Genomic DNA, 12,835 nt, shown 5'->3' on the forward strand with positions numbered 1-12,835 from the left:
CAGACACCCAGGCAGTGGAATTGGAGGGTGCTTCACAAGCACCTCCCAGAGCTTCCTTGGGAGAGACCTTGCTGAGAGCTCTCATGAGTTTTGATTTCTGTGTTTTAAACCAAAGTGGCTTGGACAGCTTTGAATCAGTCCAAGCATTTGTCTCACTTGAGCCAAACCTAATTTCAGCACTGACAAATCAAAACCTCTCCTTGTTGTTTTGGTGTCTTCACACTTTCCTACAGCTGAGCTGAAGTGGGGATCAGGTTTCTCAACAAAAGAGCTAATTTTCCTGAGTTTTCCTGTCCAATGAGTTCTGTAAAGCATGTGGATGTTTGGAACTGCTCTGCTTCCCCATGCTCCATCCATCAGTATCACAGAATCCCAGAATCCCAGCACGGAGGGAGAGGGGACCTCTAGAGATCATCTAGTCCAACCCTCCTGCTAAAAGCAGGGTCACCCACAGCAGGTTGCCCAGGATCACAGTGTCCAAGCAGGTTTGGAATCTCTTCAGAGAAGGATTCTCTGGGCATCCTCCTCCAGGATTCTGTAACCCTCAAAAGAAAGAAGCTTTTCTTCTTGTTCCCATGAAACCAGTTTGTGCCATTCGCCCCCTGTCCTGTTGCTGGGCACCGCTGAAAAGAGTCTGACCCTGTCCTCTTGCGCCCCACCCTTTAGATATTGATCAGTGCTAAGAAGATCCCCTCTCAGTCTTCTCCAGGCTAAACAGCCCCAGGTCTGTCATCCTCTCCTCCTCAGAGACATGCTTCAGTCCCCTCTGCTTCTTTGTAGCCTCTGCTGGACTCCCCCCGGCAGTTCCCTGTCTCTCTTGAACTGGGGAGCCCAGAACTGGACCAAGGACTCCAGATGTGGCCTCACTAGGACAGAGCAGAGGAGGAGAACCTCCCTTAGCCTGCTGGTCACCATTCTGGATGCACCCAAGGAAACTCTTGTCTTGCTGGCAGTGAGAACACGTTGCTGGCTGATGGGAAACGCTGTCCGCCAGCACTCTCAGATCCTTCTCCACAGAGCTACTTTCCAGCAGGCCAACCTCTAACCTGTCCTAGTGCAGGGGGTTATTCCTATCTAGGGACAGGACTCTGCACTTGCTCCTGTTGAATTCCATGAGGTTCCCTTCCACTCAGCATTCCACCCTGGCCAGGTCTCACTGCATGGCAGCACAGCCTGGCTGCATGTCAGCCACTTCTCCCAGTTTGGTGTCATTAACAAACTGGCTGAAGGTTCACTCTGTGCCTTCGTTCAGGGCACTGATGAATGAGATGTGATGAGCTGGTATGAAGAAGTCCAGCCCAGCAGATGTTGTAAGCTTGCAGGAAGAAGTGCAGTGAGTCTAATTTTAGCTAAAGCAGGAGTTCTCAAAGCAGAATCACTTTGGCTCTGAAGCACAGGACCTCCTCTGCCCTAGAACATTCCTCCTCAGCTAGATATTTTAGATGCTTGGCAGAGGATCCAGCTGCTCTTTTCCACACACACATTGTGCCTTCCATGGGAAATAGGGAAGGGGGGGATCTCAAAGAGTCTGGTGGCAGAGTTGTAGTAAGACAAATTCCTCTCTGTTACTCATTGTGGCAGCCTTGAAGTCAGGGCGGGACCAAGACATGTAACCAACAGCAGAACTTGGTCCAAAAGCCTCCATGAGGAATGTAAATATTGTCTCTGCCAGAGGGTGAGTGCTTCCAAACGTCACACAGCCAGCAAGAGGAAAATCTGGCAGGAAAAATCCAGGAACAATGCATCAGCTGCAGTCCTGGATCGTGGCAGGAATTCCTCCAGAGACCACAGCACAGGTGGTGGTTGGGGTATCAGACTGTGTTTCATTCAGGATGAGTGCTGCAGAAGTGCTTATTCTCTGCACCCTGTTACCTAGGGGCCCATGGCTAGGACACTCCAGGCATGTGAAGTGTCCAGAGAAGGGCAATGAAGCTGGTGAGGGGCCTGGAGCACAGCCCTGTGAGGAGAGGCTGAGGGAGCTGGGGGTGTGCAGCCTGCAGAAGAGGAGGCTCAGGGCTGACCTCATTGCTGTCTGCAACTCCCTGAAGGGAGGCTGTAGCCAGGTGGGGTTGGGCTCTTCTGCCAGGCAAGCAGCAACAAAAGAAGGGGACAGAGTGTCAAGTTGTGCCAGGGTAGTCTAGGCTGGATGTTAGGAGGAAGTTGTTGTCAGAGAGAGTGATTGGCATTGGAATGGGCTGCCCAGGGAGGTGGTGGAGTCTCCGTGCCTGGAGGTGTTCAAGCAAAGCCTGGCTGAGGCACTTAGTGCCGTGGTCTGGTTGCTTGGGCAGGGCTGGGTGCTAGGTTGGCCTGGATGATCTTGGAGGTCTCTTCCAACCTGGCTGATTCTGTGATTCTGTGATTCTGTGTAGAGTCTGATGGACCCTGTACTCACATTGAGCTCTACCTGCCCCAACTTCATTCTTCGCACAGCGACTCCATGCACAGCCCCATCTCAACAAAGCTCTTCTCTTGCTTCCTCCCATCCCAAATGGGTGAGAGCATGAATAGATGACCTTTAAAGGTCCCTTCCCACCCAAACCATCCCATGATTCTATGTTGAAACTGAATTGCAGCTCGTGTATTCCCCACCTCCTGCACCAGGGAGATGCTCATCCTCACGGGGACTCTGCTGCAGTGCATTTCCTAGGGAAAGCATTGCCCTTGGGCTTCCTCACAAGTTTCTTCAGAGAGTTGCTTCATGTTTCTCTGTGTCCCAGTTAATGAACCTCAGAACTTGCTTCTCTGCTGGAGAGTCTCACGTTCATACTCTTTATTTAGCATCAGCACGGTTTGGCTTTAGCAGGATGAAATCACTCAGGAGGACTCCAAGTTGGCTGCATCTTTTGTGGTTGGGATTACAAATTACTCATCATCTCCAGAGATGTCTACAAGGTTTCCAGGCACAGCTGGGAACTGGCAAAACCACATCCATCCAGTTGCAGCGTTAGACATCGCTCCACAGCAGTTGACCCAAGCTCAGTGCTCTCTTCGAGTTACACCTTCCTGGAACGTGGTGGCACACAGCCACACACTGCATGCATGCCAGGCATGAGTCCTTTCTGGGTGGTCACTCAACTAGGGTTGTCCCACAGTCACTGTTTGCCATGGTCCTGCTGCCTCTCTCCATGATGCCTGCTCCAGCTGGTGACTAAGAGGTGAACCCACAACAGTATCACCTGAAATGAGATTCTCCATCAGCTGGTCCCTTCATATATGGCTTCCATAACCCCCAAAACCACTTGAGAAAGGACTGAAGAGCTCTGCCAGAGTGCTGGCAGAAAGCATGTGGTTTGCAGACCCATACATTTGTTAGATTAAAATACTCTACACAGGATCACAGTGAAGTCTTGCCCATACTGACCAATGCTGTAGTCCCTGCAGCTGTCTGCTCCTGGAGGACAGGACCCAGTCTGTCTACAGCAGATTTGCAGGTGACACCAGACTGGGAGGAACGGCTGCAGACCAGAGAGTCGTGCTGCCATCCAGAGGGACCTCAACACAGTGGAGAAATGGCTCAGCAAGAGCCTCATGCAGTTCAACAAGGAGAAGTGCAAAGTCCTGGGAACAACCCCAGGCACCAACATAGCCTGGAGACTATCTGCTTGCAGCTCTGTTGGGAAGAATCTGGGGATCCTGGTGGACACTGAGTTGACCACGAGGCAGCAATGTGACCTTGTGCAACAAAGACATTGTCAGTTGAGGGACAGGATCCTTCCCCACTGCTCACCACTGGTGAGGCTGCTCCTGCAGTGCTGATTTCAGTGCTGGGCTCCCCAGTAGAAGAAAGGTATGGACAGGCTGGAGAGAGACCAGGGAAGAACCAAGACAGCTGCTAAGGCATTGAAGCATTTGTCACATAGAATCATAGAACGGTTTAGGTTGGAAGGGACCTCAAAGCTCATCCAGTTCCAACTCCCTGCCATAGGCAGGGACACCTCCCACTAGAATAGGTCATACAAGGCCTCATCCAGGAGGATCCTGGCCTTGAACACCTCCAGGGAGGGAGCAGCCACAACCTCCTTGGGCAACCTGTGCCAGTGTCTCACCACCCTCACTGTAAAGAACTTCCTCCTAACATCTAGTTTGAATCTCCTCTGCCAGTTCAAACCCATCACTCATGAGCAGAGAGAGTTGGGTCCAGCTAAGGAGTGTGAACAACTGATGGGAAAGACCAAAGAAAATGGAGTTAGGGTCTCTTCAGTGACAGCCAGTGGCAGGGGGAGAGAACCTGCACACATCAAAACAGGAATGCTGCAGGAACAGAAGAAACACTGTCTTACCACAAGGCTAGCCAAACACTGGTGCAGGTTGCCAAGAACAGCTTTAGGTTCTCCACCCATGGAGACACTGAAAACCAGATGGGACAAGATCCTGAGCAGCCTAGAGTGGCTGCACTCTGCTGCTGTAAGGAGTGGGATGGACTGGGATTTAAGGAAGAAGTTCATCACTGTAAGGCTGGTGAGACACTGGTCCAGGGTGCCCATAGAGGTGGTGAATGCTTCATTCCTGGACACTGCTCCATGGTGCCCATAGAGGTGGTGGATGCTCCATCCCTGGACACTGCTCCAGGGTGCCCATAGAGGTGGTGAATGCTCCATTCCTGGACACTGCTTCAGGGTGCCCATAGAGGTGGTGGATGCTCCATCCCTGGAACCATTCCAGGTCAGGTCGGGTGGGACTCTGAGCAGTATGCTTCAGTTGAAGATGTCCCTGCTGACTGCAGGGAAGTTGAACTAGATGACATTTAAAGGTCCCTTCCTGCCCAAACCATTCTGTGATTCAATGGTTTTTCATTTCAGAGGAAATCAAATCACTTCTTTATGTTCCTCTCCCTCTGTTGCAGGTTAGACAGATGCCTGCAGGCTGTACAACAATCCAGGTAAGCACAGATGTGGGGGGTTGGATGCAGTTTTATCTCCTGTCCCCACCATCACTGCTCTCCACACACCATTCCAATGCCCAGGACCAAGTCCTTAGTCACCCTTGTCCCTCCTGCCCCATCTCTGCACAAGGAGGGTTCTCTGCCCATCACTTCACAACCCCCCCAAAAAAAAGGGATGTGGAATGTTTCCTCGCTAAGATCCAATTCTGCTCCTGCTGCAGGTCAGGGAAACCGACACTAACCTGGGTGAGAACAACATTATCTCCTGCTTCATTAGCATCACGTCCACACTGAGAGGCCCCAGCCAGGAAATAGGACCCTGTTGTGATGGACACTATCCAGATGTACTAAAAATACAATCTCTGCCCTCAAAGAGCCTGCGCTTCAAGTTATAATAAGGCACAGCAGATGGACAGACAAACAGGTGCTTGGAGAGCAGAGACAGCAGTGAGGGAGAGAGCCTGAGCCCTGTGGTGACAATGCCTGAAGGACCTGAATGAGATCCTTATCGTCCCCTTCTGAAAGGCTTGTAGGAGGGCTCAGGTTTCCACACTCTGGGTGTGTGTTGTGGCCGCGGTGCCTATCTCACCATCCCCAGTGTGAAGGAGGGTTGTCATGGCAGAAAACCTAGCATGGGTGCTACATAATTAATCAGAAAGGGATGGGGACCAAAGCAGGAGGAAATCTTCCTTCTAGGATCTTCTCCTTTACACTGTAGGTTGGAGAAAGTTTTAACTTCCCAGTTCAGCCCCAGCCTGGTGGATATGAAACAGAGGCTTGCATAATAAAGCCACCACAGTTGTCTAATGAAGGTAATCTTCAAAGGAGAACGAAGTCAGGTTTGCCCTTTTTGCCTCCCTGCCATTTAAGCTGTGGATGGAGAGAACACAAACGTAGCTTGAAAGGCTTCCTGAGAGTTGCTACATGAGAAATTCAAGTCCTACCTCATCTGGGAGACAATCTGGTAACCCAAGAAGGGGTGAAACTATACCGTTAGAGAGGGATCCAGCAGCAGAGAGCTGTTCATGCTGCTGGGGGCACAGGGAGGGGAGGCTTTTCCTGACGTCTCTTAAATAGAGTTGGAGAGAAGGGTGGCTTTGGCCCTGCTCTCCACTTAGCCACTGGTACAGAGGTGGGAAGCTCCCTGTTCCTTGAGAAGCTCAGGGGTGCCTCCAACTCCACCAAGGGCCAGCACTGACGAGCACTAAAATAGAGAGAACTGGAAAAATAAGAGGAAACAACTTCCTCTTTGTCCTCCAGAACAACTTTCTTTGTCCTCCAGCAGGAATGGGAAGAATGGCAGTGAAAAGGGAAAAACCCTTTAAACTGTGGTGGTTCTTCAAGTTCCTCCTGTTGGTGGTGTCAGGGCCTGTGATGGGTTCTCCTGAGCCTTCCTGCTGGTGGTGATGTCCAGCCAAGGTGAACTGGTGTCACTGTCCACCCTTTGGCTCTGTTTGGCCACCAGTGGAGGAAGGGCTGAGGTGGGCAGCATCATCAGGGGTTTACTCTGAACACATCTTGGCTTTTCTTTGGGGAAAATGCTCAGCACGAACCTTACCCTGGCTTCCAAAGTCAGCAGTGTCAGCTCATGGGCCTTCACTTGCAGGACCTGGAGACCTGCCACAGCACCATGTTCCTGGTGTCATCCACTCAGGAATTCAGGTTTCCTCTTTGCTGGGTTGTCTGGGGTCCGAGGTGAAGAGCTTGGGGACCAGCGGGACGCTTGGTGGTCGTGGTGGGTACCACACGTTTGATCTGCTCTGCGCTTGCCAGGGGTGGCCCCAGAGGTGCACAGCCAGAAGGCTCCAGAGGTGCCAGCAGACCTGCAAGCTTGGCAGGGGCTGATCCCCACACGTGCAGAGGGTGAGGCTGGAGCTGCGCTCCTGCAGAGGCTGACGGCAGGTTGTGTGTTTCTGATGACGCAGGCACGGAGGCTGCGCTTGCCATCGAGAGCCTTCTCCCCGCCCTCTGGAAGAGGCCCCTCTCAGCCGACACATTCACCACCCTGCAACTGTGACTGAGCTCAACCACCTGCTGACGAAAGCGGCTTTCTCCAACCCACCTGGAGGGCTTTCCCCGTGGGCACTTGCCTCTTAGGTCATTGCATGTCCTACTTCCCTCCATCTGTCTACTAATGATACCCAAACCCATCACAGGCAGCGATTTGAGGGAGGTTTCGGTGAAAACAGCACAAAAGGAAAGCTCATACTGGCAACTCCTGCTTTGTGTCCTGATCTTCTTTGATTTCCTCCCAGATGGTGTCACGGTGGCTTCACAGGCAGGTTATTATCTCCTGACTTGTCCACGTGCGTGATAAAATGGGTATGGAGCCCCCCAAAGTGGGGGGGGGTCCCTTGCTTGCATGACACAGAGGGGATGTGGCCATCAAAACCAAGCACACCTGAAAACAGTGCTCTGTGTGCCCGTGTCTGGTTGCCATCATGTGTGGCGTTGCCTGTCTCAGCCCCGGGGGTAAGCTGGCAGGGTACCTCATGGATGGAGGGATGCCCAAGCAGAGGAACAGCAGTGGTGGGGATGGGCCACTAGCTCCCTGCCTCCTGGCTCTGCTGCTCTTCAGACTGTTAAAAGAGGTCCCCTTTTTAGCAGGGGAATTCAGGGATGGTCATTGCCAAGCTTAGGTCAGCATCTCTGCCTTCATTGCACAGCGCAGTGGACAGAAGGGACCTCTGAGTGCCATCTAGTCCAGCCTCCCTGATAAAGCAGGGTAACCCAGAGCATGCTGGAGAGATTTGGAGTCTCTCCAGAGAAGAAGACTCCACAACCTCTCTAGGAAGCCTGGCCAGGGCTCTGGCACCCTCACAGGAAAGCTGTTGTTCCTCATGTTCATGCAGAACTGCCTGGGTTCCAGTTCACGTCCATTGCCCCTTGTCTTGTTGCTGGGCACCACTGAAGAGTCTGGCCCCATCCTCTTGCCTCCTGCCTCTTAGATATTGATGAGCATTGAGAAGATCTGTTCTCAGTCTGCTCTGCTCCAGGCTAAACAGAACCAAGTCTCTCAGCCCTTCTTCCTCACAGAGATGCTCCAGGCCCCTCAGCATCTTTGTAGCTTCTCTCCAGTACTCTTGAACTGGGAAGCCCAGAACTGGACCCAGGACTCCAGGTGTGACCTCACTCAGGCACAGCAGTGGGAGAGGAGAACCTCCCTCAGTCTTCTGAATGCACCCAGGGAGACCTTGCCCTTCTTGACTGTGACATCAAGTTGCTGGCTGATGGGGAACTTGTCCACTCGCAGGTCCTTCTCCACAGAGCTGCTTTCCAGCAGGTCAACCCCTAACCTCCCCTGGTGCAGGGGATTATCAGGACCCTGCCCTTGCCCTTGGTGAGGTTCACAAGGTTCCCCTCTGCCCTGCACCCCAGCCTGCCTGGGTCTCACCAAACGGCAGCACAGCCTGCCGTGCTTGTCAGCCGCTCCTCCCAACTTCGTGCCATCAAAAGTGTTTCCAAAACACCTGGGGCTGAGTTTTGTTTCAGACTAAGAGAAATAACCCAGTGGTGTAGCCTGAGGCTGGCAGCAAACCGCTGCCTGGGCCTTTCTTGCGCAGCTGCTTAGAAAACCTCAGCGGCAGCTCCAGCCATGGGCGGGTTTTTGGTTGGGTGTTTTGTGTTTCTTGTCTTGGTGCTCAGGAATGTTATTTTTAGTGGCAGGAGCCGAGTGCCCTGGTGCAGCTATAAATATTTATGGAGGGTGATGAACGGGAAGCAGTGATAAGCCCTGAAACCAGCCCTCAGCTTCTCTTCCTGTCTGAACCCATGCCCGGCCCCGGTGCTCGGTGGAAAGCGCTCGCTGGGTACCTACAGCCCTTGGGAAGAGAGGAAATAAACAGAAGTGGTGGCCACAGCTCGGGGTGAATATAAATATTGTGAATGAGCTGTCAAGAAGGAGAGGAAAGTGATGATAACCTGGTGCAGCACTGCTGGCTTCAGCCTCCCAGGCGGAGCACAGGCAAGGTCCCGTGTGCGCCTGTGGCTGAGTGTGATGAATTGCAATCAGAAACACAGAGCTGTGCAGTGGTTTTGGTTGAAAGAGTCCAACTGTTAACCCAGCACTGCCAGGTCACCACTGAACCCTATCCCTCAGCACCACAGCTACACAGCTGCTAAGCCTCTCCAGGCAGGGGTACTCCAGCGCTGCCCTGGGCAGCCTGTTCCAAGGCTTGACAACCCTTTTTGGGAAGAGGTTGTTCCTCATGCCCGACCTAACCCTCCTTTGGTGCAACTTGAGGCCCTTTTCTCTTGTCCTGTCACTTGTTGTTCCTCAGGCCCGACCTAAACCTCCTTTGGTGCAACTTGAGGCCCTTTTCTCTTGTCCTGTCACTTGTTCCTCACAAGAAGAGGCACTTCTTGTGCCGGGGGAGGTCTAGGCTGGATGTTAGGAGGAAGTTGTTGGCAGAGAGAGTGATTGGCATTGGAATGGGCTGCCCAGGGAGGTGGTGGAGTCACCGTGCCTGGAGGTGTTCAAGCAAAGCCTGACTGAGGCACTTAGTGCCATGGTTTGGTTGATTGGCCAGGGCTGGGTGCTAGGTTGGACTGGATGATCTTGGAGGTCTCTTCTGACCTGGCTGATTCTATGAGACAAGACCTAGCCCCACCTGGCTCCAATCTCTTTCAGGGATTTGTAGGAATTGAGAAGATCTTCCCTGAGCCACCTGCACTCCAGGCTAGATAACACCAGTCCCCTCAGCTGCTTCTCACAAGGTTTGTGCTCTAGACCCTTCACCAACTTAATTGCCCTCCTTTGGACGTACTCCAGTACCTCAATTTCCTTCTTGGAGTGAGAAGCCCAAAACTGAATCCCCAAGTCCTCCTCCACCAGGCTGCTCTCCATCCCTTCATCCCCCAGCCTGAACTGATACTGAGGGCTGCCCCAGCCTAGGTGCTGGGTCTTGCACTTGGCCCTGTTGAACCTCTGGAGGGTCAGACTGTCTCACTATTCCAGCTTGTGGGGATAACTCTGGGTACATCCTGTCCTTCAGGTGTGCCAACTGCACCGCTCAGCTTGGTGCCATCACCAGTGCCAAGTACAGGAGGGTGATCGCTGCTCTGGTCATGTACCCTGTGATTGTCCCTTCTCATTTTTGCTGCCATGAGAGGCAAAACCTTCTGCCACAGCCAACACCCTGCCCACCAGCACCTCTCAGCCTGTGGTCCAGCTGCAGCCAGAGTACATGATGGTGGCACCACTGAGACCTGTCACCACAGCTGCTCCAGCTGGCCAGGTGCTCAGAGGGGAGACAGTGGGGACATCACCTGCCTTTGCAGGGGTCCATTCCCTGTAATGTGGGCAATGCCAACGGGACCATTGATTAGCTGGGTTGGTAGTGCCCTGAGCAGGCTGTGCACATCCAAGGATGTCACTTAGGAAGGTCGTTGCCAGTCTCCAGAGACTGTTTGTCAAGCCCAGCTGGTGCCGTGGTCTCAGTACCATGGAGTCTGCCCTCACCACGCTGCTGTCCCAGGTACCAGCGTGGCACTGGACCAGGCAGCTGTGGCCATTGAGGGGGTTGCTGTGAGAGGCAGAATGTCTGAGGCCATTTTTCACCCCAGTAATGCCAGGCACCTCCTCCAGTGATGTGCTGGACATTGTGTAGGGGGATAAAAAAGAACCCCAGCACTCCAGTTTGCTCACAGGGAGCTTGGAAACCTGATTGTTTGCCTTTGGAAACGTCGCCTTAAACCTCCCTGGGAGGAATGTGGAGATGTGCCTACGTGTGGGAGTGTGTGCCCATGGGTGTGGAGTGTGTGCCTAGAGGGCAGGGGAGTATATGCCCATGTGCTTGTGCCCATGGATGTGGGAGTGTGCCCGTGGGGGTGTGCCCATGTGTGTTGTGTGTGCCCATGTGCTGATTGTTCTCCAATGACTTTGCTCAGCCTGTGCTGGAATTCCCTAGCCAATAGCATCAGAAGGACAGAATGGTTTGGGTGGGCAGGGACCTCTCAAGCTCATTTAGACCAAAGCCCTGCAGCCAGCATTAACATCTCCAACTGAAGCATATTGCTCAGAGCCCCACTCAACCTGACCTGGAATGTTTCCAGGGGTAAGGCTGCTACCACCACCCTGCATACCCATGGCAGAAACAATTTCTTCCTTTTCTCCAGTCTGAATCTCCCCTCATTTAGTTTAAAACCATCACCCCTTCTCCTCTCACAGCAGGCCCTGATAAAAACTCTGTCCCCAGCTTTGTTACAGGCCCTTTTAAGTACTGAAAGGCCACAACAAGGTCTCCTGGAGCCTCCTCTTCTCCAGACTGAGCAACCCCAACTCTCTCAGCCTGTCCTCACTGCAGAGAGGTTCCAGCCCTTGCACTATTGTTGTGGCCTCCTCTGGAGGCACTCAAACAGATCCATGCCTCTCTTGTGCTGAGGACTCCAGAGCTGAACACTGCAGGTGAGGTCTCACTAGAGCAGAGCAGAGGGGCAGAATCCCCTCCCTCAACCTGCTGGCCATGATGGTTTGGGTGCAGTTGTTTTTTTGTGCTGTCAGTGCACATTGCCAGCTTCTGTCCAGCTTTTCCCCCACCAGCACCCCCAAGTCCTTCTCCACAGGACTGCTCTCCATCCTTTCATCTCCCAGCCTGAACTGATGCTGAGGGCTGCCCCAGCCCAGGTGCTGGGCCTTGCACTTGGCCTCATTGAGCCTCTGGAGGGTCTCACACTGTCCACACTGTCTCACTTTTCCAGCTTGTGGAGATCACTCTGGCTGCATCCTCTCCTCCAGGTGTGTCAGCTGCACCGCTCAGCTTGGTGCCATCTGCACACTTGCTGAGGATGCACTTTGATCCCACTGTGACATTGATGGAGATACTAAACAGCACTGGTCCCAGTGTGGCCCTCTGAGCAACACCACTGTGCACCCATGAATCCTGACCCACCCTTCTGCCATCGCCCCAGCGGCTATAGAGCCACCAGGAACCGTGTCACTTCCTGCGAGCCACGTCCCTGCGTTGGCATCCCCGGACAGGGGGAGTTGGCATCCCCCAGCTGGTGCCTCCGTGTCAGTGGTTAATGCCAGGAGAGGGAACCCCCCAGTTTTCCTGGTGTAGGGAATAGGGATGGGCATGGTGCAGGATGCTGCACACCCAGCTGGTCTGTCAGCAGCGTGCAGAAGGAAAGCGCTGGCTCGGGCCGCTTGTGCCGTCCCTCGGCACATGCATTCCTCCCCACTTGTGCCGTCCCTCGGCACATGCATTCCTCCCCACTTGTGCCGTCCCTCGGCACATGCATTCCTCCCCACTTGTGCCATCCCTCGGCACATGCATTCCTCCCCACTTGTGCCATCCCTCGGCACATGCATTCCTCCCCACTTGTGCCGTCCCTCGGCACATGCATTCCTCCCCACTTGTGCCGTCCCTCGGCACACGCATTCCTCCCCACTTGTGCCGTCCCTCGGCACATGCATTCCTCCCCACTTGTGCCGTCCCTCGGCACATGCATCCTTCCCCAAGCCCCATCCCTGCCCACATGATCAGGGCGTCCTTGGTGGTAGAGCCCAGCAGTCAGAGGGACAGGAACCATGCCAAGCTTTGGTGCTTGGCACAGTGCGAGCGCAGCCATGGGCACGGATATGCGCGAGAGCGGTTGGCAAAGACGATGCTGTGAGCCTGGGGAACGAGTCTAAGAGAAAGCTGTAAACTGGAAGCCATGTTCTGTCATCTGCCAAACACTTAATAAACTCATCTCAGCCCTGAGGGGTGCCTTGTCCCTTCAGTGTGTGAAAAAAGCCAAGACAGTGATTAAAGACTGGGGGGGGGGGGGGAAGGCTTTTAGCAGGGAAGGAGCACGGTGTGGGAGCAGCTGCCAGGGCTTCACCGTGGGCTGGGAGGGAGCGGCAGAGCCGGGAGATTACCCACATTTGTCATGGCTGCAGGTCACTGGAAGCAGACAGAGCTGCTTGTGTTTGGGCGTCCACCCTGCCAGATGTTCCTCACACACGCT

At 53.7% G+C, this 12,835-nt stretch overlaps 1 protein-coding gene across 15 annotated transcripts in view; it reads left to right on the forward strand.

The window, feature by feature from the left end:
- Positions 1-12,588, forward strand: part of LOC135176979 (dystrobrevin beta) — a 224,099-nt gene extending 211,511 nt beyond the window's left edge. For 13 of the 15 annotated variants that reach the window (XM_064146514.1, XM_064146518.1, XM_064146523.1 and 10 more), the window contains 2 exons: positions 4,844-4,879; positions 6,808-12,588. In XM_064146514.1, the coding sequence (XP_064002584.1) occupies positions 4,844-4,848 (5 nt within the window). In that variant the 3' untranslated portion in view covers positions 4,849-4,879; positions 6,808-12,588. The other 2 variants (XM_064146515.1, XM_064146516.1) reach the window with 2 other exon arrangements.
- Positions 12,589-12,835: the final 247 nt, after the last annotated feature.

The sequence above is a fragment of the Pogoniulus pusillus genome, chromosome 7 (assembly GCF_015220805.1).
Source record: "Pogoniulus pusillus isolate bPogPus1 chromosome 7, bPogPus1.pri, whole genome shotgun sequence".
Classification (NCBI taxonomy): Eukaryota; Metazoa; Chordata; class Aves; order Piciformes; family Lybiidae; genus Pogoniulus; species Pogoniulus pusillus.